Source organism: Pecten maximus, chromosome 9 (assembly GCF_902652985.1).
Source record: "Pecten maximus chromosome 9, xPecMax1.1, whole genome shotgun sequence".
In the NCBI taxonomy this organism is placed as follows: Eukaryota; Metazoa; Mollusca; class Bivalvia; order Pectinida; family Pectinidae; genus Pecten; species Pecten maximus.
Window position 1 is genome coordinate 25761581 of NC_047023.1, and position 14475 is coordinate 25776055.

The 14475-nt window shown below is 37.8% G+C and overlaps 1 protein-coding gene across 1 annotated transcript in view; it reads left to right on the forward strand.

The window, feature by feature from the left end:
- Positions 1–12575, forward strand: part of LOC117334223 (thrombospondin type-1 domain-containing protein 4-like) — a 78438-nt gene extending 65863 nt beyond the window's left edge. The window contains exons 3-16 of the mRNA XM_033893715.1: positions 1043–1158; positions 1419–1461; positions 1907–2009; positions 2318–2448; positions 3449–3653; positions 4062–4234; positions 4499–5279; positions 5611–5737; positions 5954–6167; positions 6531–6734; positions 7043–7216; positions 7431–7613; positions 8132–8297; positions 8745–12575. Coding sequence (XP_033749606.1) covers positions 1043–1158; positions 1419–1461; positions 1907–2009; positions 2318–2448; positions 3449–3653; positions 4062–4234; positions 4499–5279; positions 5611–5737; positions 5954–6167; positions 6531–6734; positions 7043–7216; positions 7431–7613; positions 8132–8297; positions 8745–8857 — 2733 coding nt within the window. The 3' untranslated portion in view covers positions 8858–12575. The remainder of the gene's footprint in view (positions 1–1042; positions 1159–1418; positions 1462–1906; positions 2010–2317; positions 2449–3448; positions 3654–4061; positions 4235–4498; positions 5280–5610; positions 5738–5953; positions 6168–6530; positions 6735–7042; positions 7217–7430; positions 7614–8131; positions 8298–8744) is intronic.
- Positions 12576–14475: the final 1900 nt, after the last annotated feature.

Sequence of the window (14475 nt, forward strand, 5' to 3'; positions counted from 1 at the left end):
GCTGTGTTGCGGATTTAGGAAAAAATATTTTGAGGGCTAACCTAAAATTTCACCGCGCCTGTGGTTTGACATGCTAACAGTATATCTTTTTTGACAAGCAATTAAATTTGTATGATAAATACATGATAGGTTCGTGAAGGTTTGTAAACAATATTAGATATCAACATTTGTAACGTAGCAGTATATTTACATCCAGTATTACATCATAGATCATCACTCTTACGTCACATGCTGAGAAGCAGAAAGGCACCAGATGCTGAATACAGGATCTTGTGCGAGTTTCCGTTTTATGTAAGATAAAAGCGAGTCTTGGGAGCTTTCTTTTCAATGCTGCCCTGACGTAGTGGCTGGAACCAAAAGCGATTTTTTATATAAAATCACGATACGGAAAAGATTTCATGAATATTCCAGACAATGACACATTCTCACACTGACAAATTCTAAAATGTCGACTTCACAGTTCGCTCTCTTGTTTAGTTTATCAATGCGTGGTGTAAACCATGTCTTTGACTGTAACAAAAACCTGAAATATCTATCACCTCAATTAAACGACCACTTTTGTACTATCACCTCCATTTAACGACCACCTTTGTACTATCACCTCCATTTAACGACCACCTTTGTACTATCACCTCCATTTAACGACCACCTTTGTACTATCACCTCCATTTAACGACCACCTTTGTACTATCACCTCCATTTAACGACCACTTTTGTACTATCACCTCCATTTAACGACCACCTTTGTACTATCACCTCCATTTAACGACCACCTTTGTACTATCACCTCCATTTAACGACCACCTTTGTACTTTGACTATTTTGTAATACAATCACTTTCCTATTAAATACAAAATGTCTAATTGATTCATCCAATTAAACTTTATACTTTATATACTTAAAATAATTACTGACCCTTTTTTATAAAGTATATTAATCACTATCTGGATCGTAGGTTGTACCAACATGCCAACAATCGCCTTGTAATATTAACTTTAAGAACTAAGGGAAATAACCGCTATGGCATTATCTTTCGTTACAGGACTACCTGCACCACAACCACGGGTGGGGCCCCTGGAGCGAGTGGTCCGGTTGTAACGCCCAATGCGGAACAGGGGTCATGACCCGGGATAGGACATGCATTCGTGAAAATCACGCGTAAGTGATCAGCTGACTCAGTACCATAATACATTTGTTATCTTGTTTAATGTAGTAAAAATAAACAATGAACAGTTGTATAACTGTAACACAAGGAATGAGAGTGAGAAGTTTCACATGTATTACAAGTTGACTCACATAATCGATTTAAAGTGTCCTTTTTCGCCACTGCACAAAGATACACTGTTGTAATAGTAGTTTGGGGTTACATTCAATATTTAAACTGAACTTTTATATACCTCTTCATTCCTTTTTGACAGCTGCCATGGACCCCGTGTTCAGTTTAAAGTTTGTAATACTCAGGTATGGTATATTTCTTTGTCTCTTGGTTATTTATGATATATATTACACAATGATTGAGGAACTTCTTTGAGGAGAGGAGCTTTACCTTATATTCTCTCCTTAACCAAATATAAAGAACAGATGCAGTGACACCTCAATGTACTATTATAGTAGACTGGTTTCTTTCCCTGCTACGGTCACTGCCGAGTCTGACTTTTTTGTTACCTGATACGGTCACTGCCGAGTCTGACTTTTTTTGTTACCTGATACCACCAAACTTCTTTTACAGCAACAACATAAAAAACTTCTCCGTACACACAAGGATATGTCCAAAACAGAATAGATTATTCTATCATGACTAGTTCACAAATTTCTTATTACATGAATTACAAATGTACCTGTCCTCCAGGTCATGCCTATATCCTATGTATCAAATCTCATATATCACTTTGATTTGACCTTGAAGGCGTGTCAGCCAGGACAATCGTCCTTGAGAGAAGAGCTCTGTTCCTCCCACGACGGGGAGGATATTGGCCATGGACGTTACCGGTGGGCCCCGTATATGATGTGTGAGTTACATCCCCTTATAAGATTACACAACTTGTAGGGATTGTCTCCCTTTACATTTTCCGAAAAAAGTTTCACAAAAAGTGCAAAATCATGTTTTATCAATTTGTATCTGAATCACTTTAACGCGGACAATATCGAAGGAATCGCACGTCCAATTTCACATCAAACATATATTGTAAAGTGATAACTGTCCTGTTACTGTGCTACTTGTAGTAATTTATGCTCCTCTTATTGTCATACAATAAGAAATAAACAAGTTTTTTTTTCATTTTTCTTTTTTATAATTCGTGATCTTTGAACGTTGTAGATGACGGGAGATGCGAGTTGACCTGTCACGCAAGAGGTCATGGTTTCTATAACACATTCAACGATCCTATCACGAATGGTACCATATGCAAAAAGGACGGGTCAGCGATATGTGTGCAGGGAGTGTGTAAGGTAGGTCAAACAGAGCCCGACTTGTGTGCCACATTCGCGAAGTTACGAGTGTAAGGTAGTTAAAATCCATTGAGTACTTTCATCAATTTATCGTGTTCATTTTATGTATCTGTTATTAAATACTGGCAACGTACACAGGTTAACAATGGCAACGTACACAAGTTAACAGTGGCAACGTACACAAGTTAACAGTGGCAACGTACACAAGTGAACAGTGGCAACGTTCACAAGTTAACAGTGGCAACGTACACAAGTTAACAGTGGCAACGTTCACAAGTTAACACTGGCAACGTACACAAGTTAACAGTGGCAACTTACACAAGTTAACAGTGGCAACGTGCACAAGTTAACAGTGGCATCGTACACAAGTTAACGGTGGCAACGTACACAAGTTAACAGTGGCAACGTTCACAAGTTAACAGTTGCAAGGTACACAAGTTAACAGTGGCAACGTGCACAAGTTAACAGTGGCAAGGTACACAAGTTAACAGTGGCAACATACACAAGTTAACAGTGGCAACGTTCACAAGTTAACAGTGGCAACGTACACAAGTTAACATTGACAATGTTCAAAAGTTGACATTGGCAAAGTTCAAAAGTTAGCAGTAGCATCGTTCAAACGTTGACAATGGCAACGTTCAAATGTTGACAGTGGCAACGTTCAAAGTAAACAGTGAAAAAGTTCAAGATTTAACACTGGAGACGTTCAAAAGTTAACAGTGGCAGTTAATTAGACAACAGAGACAACGTTCAAAAGTTGACACTCGCAACGTTCAAAAATAAACACTGGAAACGTACGCGTTCAAAAGTTTAAAAAAAGAGGTATGATTACTCAATTCAGTTAAAAGGTCAATATGGATAGATAATTTAATCACAAAAAGGTCAATTACCATGCTTTAACGCACAAAGATTCCATGCCTGACTGGGCAACTTTTGTCAGTTACAACGATTTTCAGAGCAAACACATCAATACAGAACCTCTCTCTAATCATTTCTATAGCGTTTTGGGTGTGACGGGATCGCCGGATCACACACGACTAAGGATAGGTGTGGGGTGTGCGGTGGAGACGGAACTACATGCGATATCATGATTGGGGTCAAGGACGATCCGAGGTTAAGTTATGGGTACAGCTTTGTACAGACCGTTCCCATCGGATCAACATACATCAACATTACACAGCTGGCGAGAAGCAGAAACTATATAGGTAAGATCTGATTGGTTAAATTTGTTTACAAGGGAATCATCTGATTGCATAGTTCCTTTATAGACAACACTGACTACTGATCCTTGCCATTAGTGGTGTTCACCCTCCTATTTCATCTAACTAAGAAATCAATATCAACAGAGAATCAGCCCATTTGATTTGTTTAATTTATGAAATAATTTAATTCTAAATGATTCTAAGAAATAAATACTTTAATTGATATTCTCTGTTTTCTTACACGTCTTACATGTATTCAAGAAGTGTTGGGACAATTAACAAGTACACGAGCTAAGTCTCTTCTTAAATCTCATCAACATATCCATCTATACATCCCGTTGTTTGTCGATCCGGGGAAGGTGTGAGCCTTTGAATTGTTAAGATTATCGGCCCCTGTTTTGCCCTTTTCAGCATTAAAGGTTAAAGATGGTCCTTACTTTATGAATGGTAACAGGCGTCTATCTCGTCAGGGACCGATCAAAGGGGCGGGAACGACATTCCATTACCACAGGAGGTACACGCGCAAGTGCCCGGGGGAGTGCGTCCTTTCAGATGGACCCACAACACAGGACATTGATATTATGGTAATGAAAGTTTTTTTCTAATTATTATTTTATGTCTTTTAGGATTCCCAGAAAAATGAGATTGCACATGAGACCGTCTTGAATATTTCACATGTAGCTATACCTTTCGCACTGAAATAGATTGACAATGAAGCATTTTGTTTAGTTAATCAATATTTGTTCAATTAATTAATATAGATATTTAAGGCGTTTTTTTATACAATGTGATGTCTGTGTGCCAATTGTTTGGCTTTAAAATAAAACCTTGTTTTATATTCTGACAAGGTTTTAGCATTTGGACAAAACGGTGGAATAATGTATAGATACGCCCAGCCAATAATCCGGACGGACCCTATCCCGACCCTAAACTCCTACGCTCTGGAGGATATCAGTCCGACATTCACCGACCTGTTTGATCAATCCGAAGAATCCGAAAATGATGGTGTTGTGAAAGTTACTTCAAAGGCAGATTTTAATGCAAGCGAATCCGGAACAAACGAAACCGACGTGAAGATAGATGGTGCCGTCATTGTTCAGGACACATTTTTAGGGCCGGAACCGGAAATTGCACCAACTGTAAAATCGGTTAACAGTGAGCAGGAAGGTACAGAAACTGATTCCATCGTGTCCGGATCAAATGATGAAACAAGGACTCCGGGTTACACACAAAGCTTCGATTTTATGGACAAAATGAAAGAGCGCCAAAATAATGGACATCAGAATAATGGACAACAAAATAATGGACAAGATAATGGACAGCAAAATAATGGACAGCAAAATAATGGACAAGATTATGGACATCAGAATAATGGGCAACAAAATAATGGACAAGATTATGGACAACAAAATAATGAACAAGATTATGGACAACAAAACAATGGGTATACTAGTGGTGACGGCGAATTTGTTAATACACCTTTAGCGGATACGGTCGGAACAAACGAAAATGTGATCGTTATAAATCCAGAAGAGTCTGTTTACGTGTCAGGCTCCGGTGACGCGATATCCGGACGATACCAGTGGCGCATTGTGGGATACACGGAGTGTAGTAGAACATGCGGCACAGGTTAGTCATCCTGGCCTCGAATAATGTAATATGGAAGCTTAAAATTTAAAGGAAAATACTATTGTTTGGTATTGGACCAAAAAAAACGATAATCTGGAATTGCATAGGCATATTTAGTAAGTTTGTGAATATAGACTTACAGAATAGACATTACATTATAAAGGTGTTCATCTAAAAGTTTGTCGTATGTGTGGTACACCTCGGTATTCATTATACATTTTCTGTGTCTTTGGAACACTTCGGTGTTTACTGTATTATAAGGTACGGTGATTGTTGTGTATAAAGTATTTGTCATATGTCGTTAAGAAGCGTCACTCTTTATTAACTCCAGGCTACAAGAGACCTGACCTGAGATGTTCCGCTTTTGGCTCGCCTGTCCGAAGGTCCAAATGTCGGAATATTCCGTTACCAAACCGGGATGCCGTTCCATGCAACGTCAATTCGTGTCCCAGCGATAGGTGAGAACTGGCCAAAATAGAATCGAAATAAGGTGGCTATACTCTCATACATCGATTCTAGGCATTTTGTACCTTTTTATTTACATTTACTTGGTAAATATGATGTGGTTCATATCGCACTCGTCATCCAAGCATTACACACACGCCATCGTTAATTTTTGAATCTGAAGATCAAAGACTCAAATTTAATTGAGGATATATTCATTTTCCTTTCAGCCCCGCAAGATGGGAGTCTTCTGATTGGTCAGCTTGTAGCGTCACCTGCGGGTCGGGTAGTAAGAGACGTCACGTCCGGTGTGTCAAGTATATGGACCAAAACAACGCCTTTGAGGTCAGACAAGAGAACTGCGCATATGCCCCTAAACCGGATGCTGTACAAAGTTGTAGGCAGGAGGAATGCTATCAGTGGAACGCCGGACAGTGGTCAAGGGTAAGATACCATTTAACCTAGGGTCAAAAATACGCATGCAACGCAGGTAACAAGTCGAGACTGTGATGAAGGTTAGAAGGTTGGGGTTAAATTGAACGTCTGACGAGTGGGGATTGGTCTGTGGTACAGTACATGTTAACTCTGACAAGGTCACGTGCTTCGACAATGACCGCTTAGATAGGGGAAATAACTCGATGATAGAAAAAAAACTTTCATCTTGGTGAAAGCGGGATATATTTCAAACCCAAACAAGTTAACTATTACATGGCTATTGTGATGGGATATTTGTCGTAATTTTTATATTTGTAGTTGATATGGACATGGTCAAGTGACATTAAATTTAAGTTCATTTGTTTTCCTCAGTGCTCCACTACCTGTGGATTAGGGACGCGGACCAGACCGGTCACATGCATGACAACGAGCGGCCGAGCGGTGGTGGAGAGCGCTTGCCACAATAATCCCCGGCCTGTGGCCTCGACGTCCTGCTCAGAGTCGGAATGTTATAATAATGTGCCAGCTGGGGACAGCTCCGATACGAACTGGTATTACACGCAATGGCGGTCCGAGGTAAGCATATACTAGTGAAATCATTCGTCCTTAAAAATTCGATAGTAAGTCGTTTATTCAATTGCACATCGCCTAACCAATTGGAAATTCCCCGTTCTTTATCGTATGCTTTACAGGAAATCGCATTCCTTCTTTCTTTGAGTTGTTTTCTTTAGTTGATGTTTCCTTGACACGCGTCCTCATATGACCACGCTGTTAGGAGGGCGTTAAACTTTGTACAAACACCCTAACTTCCGGTTAGTCAAAGGTGTATTTGCCTACATGTATATACTAACTGTAAATTCTCTTATTATGTTTATATCGGTCAGTGTCCAGTAGACTGTGGGACGGGAACACAGACCAGGAAGATCGCGTGCCTTAGGCGCGATGGATATGCCACCTCGGAGCAGTCCTGTTCCGTCTCCATGAAACCTTCCGTGTCCAAAAGTTGTACGAAACGAGGGCAGTGTGGAGCATACTGGTTTACTGGGCCGTGGAACGAGGTACGCATCATTTCGTGTCAGCTACATAAGGCGATTATTTCATCGTTCCTAGAACTGATTCAGGCCATTGTTAAGTTTTCACTTTTCAAATATAGAAGAACAATGACTAGCTATTTATATTGCTATTTTAATTGGCAAGGAAATTTGTGATTTTAATACTATAAAGTCCTAGTAACAAGATAAAATTAATCACTTACCAACATTTTCATCTTAGTGTAATGTTACCTGTGGAACCGGAAGTCAAACTCGGTCAGTTGTGTGTGTGCGCAAAGACACTAATGGGATGGCCAGTGTCATTTCCGACTATTATTGTGACTTACAAGATAAGCCCGAGACTACTACTTCCTGTCAGCTGACTAGATGTATGCCGGAGTGGTTTGTGTCGGAGTGGGGACAGGTAAGCAAATACAGGATTTTGAAGCAATGCTATGTGAAGGATAGTTTTTGTCCTTTTTGATGTGATATAAGTTATGTACATAACATACACTTGGATGACTAAACGGTGTCACATATATCGTCCAACGAAGTATTGTGAGATTGGTGATAAGTTTAGGCATGCTCCAATGAATAACGAATTCATAATCCAAGCCCCTTTCGATTTGATATGGATAAAAACGTACATGGTGAATGCATTAATGGTGTCGGTTGATTTTTCAAAGCTAGATTTAGGAATTGAATAGAATTAGGATATTCCTCAACGCGGTTTTTGTTCTGGATTATTGACAGAGCTATATTACCATAAAATTATTATACGAAAATCCATGACATATACAAGGTATTTGAAGCACGCACGTTATTGTTATACATCTGACAGGAACACGTCAGGACAAGGCTAACAAACTAGACATACACCATTTAACATGATACCTTTCACGGTATTTTCATAGTATATGACCTCATTTCCTTCCAATTCAGTGTTCTGTAACTTGCGGAAATGGCGTGCGTTCCCGAGAGGTGCGATGTCTTGACGGGAACTACCGACCTGTAGGTGGATGTGATCCGACCGTCCAACCGGAAACAACCGAACCTTGCAATATGGATGTGTGTAACGTATATGTACCTCCTCCACAGGAACATCAAGGTACGCATGCGTCAAAGTCAACTCCATTTCATATAGGGCTACATATTTGTTATAAGAATTTTCAACATGTTAAATAGTTTAAAATCGGTCAGATATATCCAATGAAAATTTACATAAACGATAACAAGATAACATATTGACGATGTGCGGTATGATCATTATTATTACTTCAGAGAGAAATACGGAGATATATTCGTATTTCTGACATGATATTGATGAGGGAATGAGCTGATCAGATGGGATTACACATTAGCATGTTCGAAATCTGGAAAATGAGGAAATGTTTTAATTTACAGTTCAATACAATGAACGATGGTGCAATAATTTGCTATTGAAAGATGAACACGATTTTATTAATACATAATTCGAAAATTCCATACATATCATTTTGACAATAAAGAATATTTAAAAATGACGTCAGTTTTACAATATAATATTTTTTGACAGAATGCAAGGACAAGTACACGCACTGTATTATGGTCCTGAAGACGACGCTTTGTAGGTATGGATACTACAAAGACTTATGCTGCAAATCATGTCTGGAAGCTGGATTCGTATGAAGGTTCTGATGTCAGTTATGTCGTCACGAGAAACATTGATACAAAGAGATGATGAACGAGGGATGATAAAGACTATATTTTTTTTAGAATGGAATATGAATAAGATATCTCTGATGAGGCGAAGAGTGGGAAATACAATTTGTAACGTATTCATTTGTGGCATTGTCTACGTACGAAACTACATACGTTACCATGGAAACATATTTTTAAAGCCATGCTCGCCTCCTTATACCTCAATTATTGTGATCAATCCATTGTTGTGTAACATTTATGACATTTTAAATGAGTTTGGTAAATGTGGCAATGTTTATGTCAGTTGATTGTGTCTACATCTATACTGCTAGTGAATTAAGTTGCATAAACTCGTGACTTTAGCAGCAACTATTATGACATATAAGGCATAAGCGCATGAGGTTTCGTGCAGAACTGGTGACGCAACATGGCATAAACCTGCAAAGACAGATTACGTATTAAATTGCATAGACATGATCCAAGCATGAACTACGTAAATGATACAAATATCCATGCTTGAGACGGGAACGGAGGCGAAAAAAAGAAATAGAAATAAACCCCAAAAAAATTCTCTGGGAACATTTACAATGATAGCAACCAAATGTGAAAAAGCGTTGTTAATGGTTGTGAAACTGTAAACAGAATGTATATCAATTGCGTGTGTAGAATTGGATACTATATTCTGACTTTAATGCCCTCAGAGCTATAGTTGTATTGTTATATCTATATGCTTTTAAATATCAGTGTTAGAGTACTATGCTGTTGAATCAGCTGAAATATGTACAGCAATGTCTACTGTTTATAGTGTATGTATTTGTGATGGGACAAGTCCAGTCACGTTTCTGGTCAGTATCGGGTCAGTACTGTTAATTGTCATCTTTGTTTGAGAATATTTTGAACTTATTTTGAAGTATGTATGAACCCCAAAATTATGATATTAACCGACACGAAGCGGATGTTAATTTCAATATAAACCGAACGTGCAGTTAAAATCAAAACACGATACGTCACCTTAATGTTTACGATGTGATTGTCGACGTAACATGGTGATTAAAGCCATTCATTTTTATATTAACGGCATAGTTAAATTTGTTTTATCTCATTTGCCGTATAATACAAACACCTTCTGTAACTTCGGTTAAAAGGGATATTAACAATAGTTACAAAATGGACGTTAGTCACCTATAGTCACTATAACAATTATTGGATAAATGAATATTAACAATCACCAAGCGAAAATTGATAAAGGAAATGTGTTCCGTAACCTATGGCGTGTCTAAGAGAAATTGATAACGGGGATCTGAGTATCGCTTCTATAAGTCAAAGGGACTGATATGTATATATATATATATATATATGATGAATGTATACATGCAAGTTTATGGTGCATGCCCTAGTAACTTACGTAACAGTATATCGTCATTGCGACGTGACGTCATATCATCGACAATGATTCACTGCCAGCGGTTGCTTAGTGTAACATGTGATATATCATTGTAATAAACACCTTTCATTACTTTATGTGATTATATAGATGGATATGAACCCCTACTTCCGATATAATGCTCACATGCACCGTTAAACACGTGTTTCCCTCTTGTTTCCCGTAAATTTCTGTAAACATGTATATGTGTGTTTTATGTAAATGTAAATAATGATTGTATTCTCAAAAAAGATTGTATGGTTGCGTTGTTCGTATTATTTTTACAGAACAAATATTAGACATTTGTTTTGCCAAGAAAAGTTCGGATTGTACAGGGTTACATTTTGGTGTAAAGCACTGAATACTGTGCAGCTTACCCTTTTCAGAATGTGCTATTTGGAAATGGGATAGGGGCAATTTTTCTCGGTTTTACGTTTGTAATATGACGAACTCCTTTACCAGCTCCTCACAAAGATAAATATTTTAAGTGGTTGGTTTTTCGCGGAAAAGAGAAAATTAGAACCACGCGAAAAATGTATGTTGCACAGTAACAGATTGCGCTATGACATTGTAATGTATTATGTTAGAGGTTTGATGAACTAGTGTCACGATTCTGTTGATGTGATCCATCCAAATTCGTTTTCTGATCATCAAAGTAGTGGTTGATGTCATATCCGTTCATTTCAGTGATTTCAAAAAGCACTTTTCTATTGCTTGTATAAGCATTGTCACACGTATTACATTAGATGTACGTGATGGACGAGGTTACACTAGACCTGATATACCCAAAAGCTATCATAAAGCTCAACTTACAGGTGTGATTCTGCGCAATGAAGAAGTGCTATATTTGACGACACAGGGAATCGGCGGCATTGCCTAAACTACCTGCTGTTATTATGTCGATGGTATCCCGTATCATCAAATCGCTTGCTAGAAATTTAAAACGATAAAAAAAAAATAGCGGACAAAACGAAATCGAAGACAGACTGGTGACGTCATGTTTACAAAACATCACTAAATGATACAATTCTATTACAATTTGCCTATTTCATAAGTAGACAGTATTGAAAAGTCCCGGTTTGTCTTATGACGTCATAGTGTAAAATAAAGACCCTAATGAAAACTTATAGATTGTTTCAGAATAATATGACTAAGTACTATGTATGTTATGTGACGTGGCTGTATATATCCGCTAAACATGACGTCACAGCGCTAACTTATATCATCATTTCCATTCTGTTGATTCATTCATTATACATGTATATATATGGACAGCTCAGAATAGATGTACGCTAGATTGAACCATAGGTAGATATAGTGTACATAGAGCATCCAGTTGTTCACAGAAGATACATGTGTAAGGTTATATAAACTCAAATCAGCTATTTCGCTATATGCCATGGAAACGTGTATATGTACATTTGTTTGTACCGCATGGAAGATCGTGCAATACTATGCAATTATAGCCTTTTGATGAGATCGATCCGTGGTTGTATTAACTTCGATTAATATTTTTTCATGTTTATTTAACCATGTGTCGGGAATGTCAAGAAGCTATAACAGTTTTATTATGAAATATTTTCCATATTTTAATACATGTAACTAATTGTATCAACAAACCTACAATATCAAAAGTGTTTTAAGCTTTTGTATAAGTACAGTCAAACATCGTTATCTCGAAATTATTCTAAATCGAAAACCCTGCTTAACTCGAAGTACAAAATCAGTTCCAATAACAAAGTTTCTTTATAAGATATACCCAGTTACCTCGAAGACTCGGGATGTATCGAAGTGTTTCCGTGACCCTATTGACTTTGAGATAACGAGGTTCATCTATATCTCAAAGGACCACAAATCAAAATAGGACAGTAATGTTATCAATTCAAAATAAATGTTTTTGAATTATTAAAATTTACCTGTTTTCCCTCTCAAAAATACACATCTATTTCGATCTCTATTTGTATCAGAGATAAAAAGCATGCGGTACATCTATGAGGGTGTTTTAATGCACGTAATTTTTTTTCTTGTAAAATATATACATGTCTCTGATGTAAGATACGGTTAAGGTATCAACAAAATTCACATAAAAATGATTGATTGAAACACTTATTTATATGTGATGATATTGTTTGTCTGAAAGACAATGGGTTTGTTGAATTTATACTCCATGCTACAATGCGATACCATGCTTAATTTATACAGTGCCGCGACGTTAAAGTACATGTATTTGATGATAATAAACAAACGCATTTAAAATACTCAAATAAAGTTTTTAACTGAGAACTGTGTGATCATTTTCATTTGCAATTTTGCTTAGCAAAACAATACAATAGGAACAGAAGGGAAACGGAAACTAATTTAGTAACGACAAACGACAGGGAGAAAAAACAGCATTAAGATTTATCTGTCGGAGGTACTTACCTTCGATAGCGATAACAAACAAAAGCAAAAAAGGAAGACGCTCGTCATAAAAATGGGTTCTTTATCAATAATCAAACGCACACAATTAGCTTTTTAATTTATGACAGGGAAAAAAACTGACATATTGCCAAGCTGTTGAGGATTACAGAGAATCGATCACCGAATCTTAACCAGTTAATTCAACGGTTGGCGACCTCGACTTTGTTTGCTGCCATATGACATTAATAATAACATTGTTTATCGACAATTTGACGGTGACCGAGTTATCAGTATCGAGGAATTACATTAAATCTCCTTGGTTGTGGCGCTGGATACATCCGCGAAGTTCCTGTTGACGAGACTATACATCTTTTACCTATCAACACCAATGCTCATTCAATTGCTTACCTGAATCAGACCATCTTATTTACATAAATATATCGTCTACGAGTGATGATTGATATGTTGTGAACCTCGTACTGAAGAAGGTACTCAAGGATGTTCTTTTTAAGTCCTGTTATTGTCTGACTATATAGGGCCGTGTACCCAATGACTGGTCTCATTTGGTTAGTTTATATCGACGAGGTAGCACTCTAAAGTAAACAAGACAAACGACTTTTGCAAAATTAACAAAATAGGTGAAAGAGCAGTGATCGAATATTTGCATTAAAAAGGTTTAACACCTAAGAATATCCATAATGATATGGTAGCAACACTAGGGAAAGATGCCCCTTCATATGCTACAGTGAAAAGGTAGATGGCAGAATTTAAGCGCGGCCGACAGAGCCTTGAGGATGACCCCCGTCCTCGAAGGCCTGTCAATGTTGCAACCCCAGAAATGTTCAATAAAGTTCATGATAATGGGATGACTGACAGACGAGCCACATAAAGATATATAGCCAGTATGGCAGTAAGGCATTTCACAGGAAAGAATACATGCCATTCTGACCGAGGATCTTGCAATGAGAAAGCTTTCGGCCCGAAGGGTACTAAGACTTCTGACAGTTGATCAGAAGCACACTAGGCGCACATTATTTCGTGCTCATCTTAATCAGGATGATCCTGCCAACTTTTTTCAGAGATTTGTTATTATGGATGAAACATGGGTCCATTATTTTACCCCAGAGGCCAAACAACAATCGAAACAATGAAAGCACCCTGGCTCCCTCCCCGCCAAAGAAGGTATTCTGCTAAAAGGTTATCTCCAAAAGGGACAAACAATTACATAATGGCACATACTATGCTTCACTTCTGAGGCAGTTACGGGAAAATATTGAACTTAAGCGTCGCGGACAGCTCGTTAAAGGTGCGTTATTCCATCAGGACAATGCTCCTGTTCACAAGTCTGTCATTACCATCGCTGCAATTCACGATTGTGGCTTTAAATTGATTGAACATCCGCCTTATTCACCTGATCTCGCTCCATCAGACTTTCATTTCCAAAATTTAAAACAGCTATTTCAGGCACCCACTTTCAGTCCAGTGATGACGTCATACAAGCAGTGGATGACTTTCTGAACAGCCAAGAAAAGGAGTTCTATAAAACTGACATTGAAGCCCTTAGATACCGCTTGCAAAAGTGCAGATATACTGAAGGGGGTGATGTTGAAAATTATACAATATGTCCGGCAAAAATTCAAATCCTTCAATATGAGGTTCACAACATATCAATCACCCCTCATATATATTGCTTCCTGTTGACATTTATACAGTAATAAACTATAGTACGTGTCCATCTATTTGTTGGTTAGATGTTTTCTAGGAAAATAATTGAAATATTGAC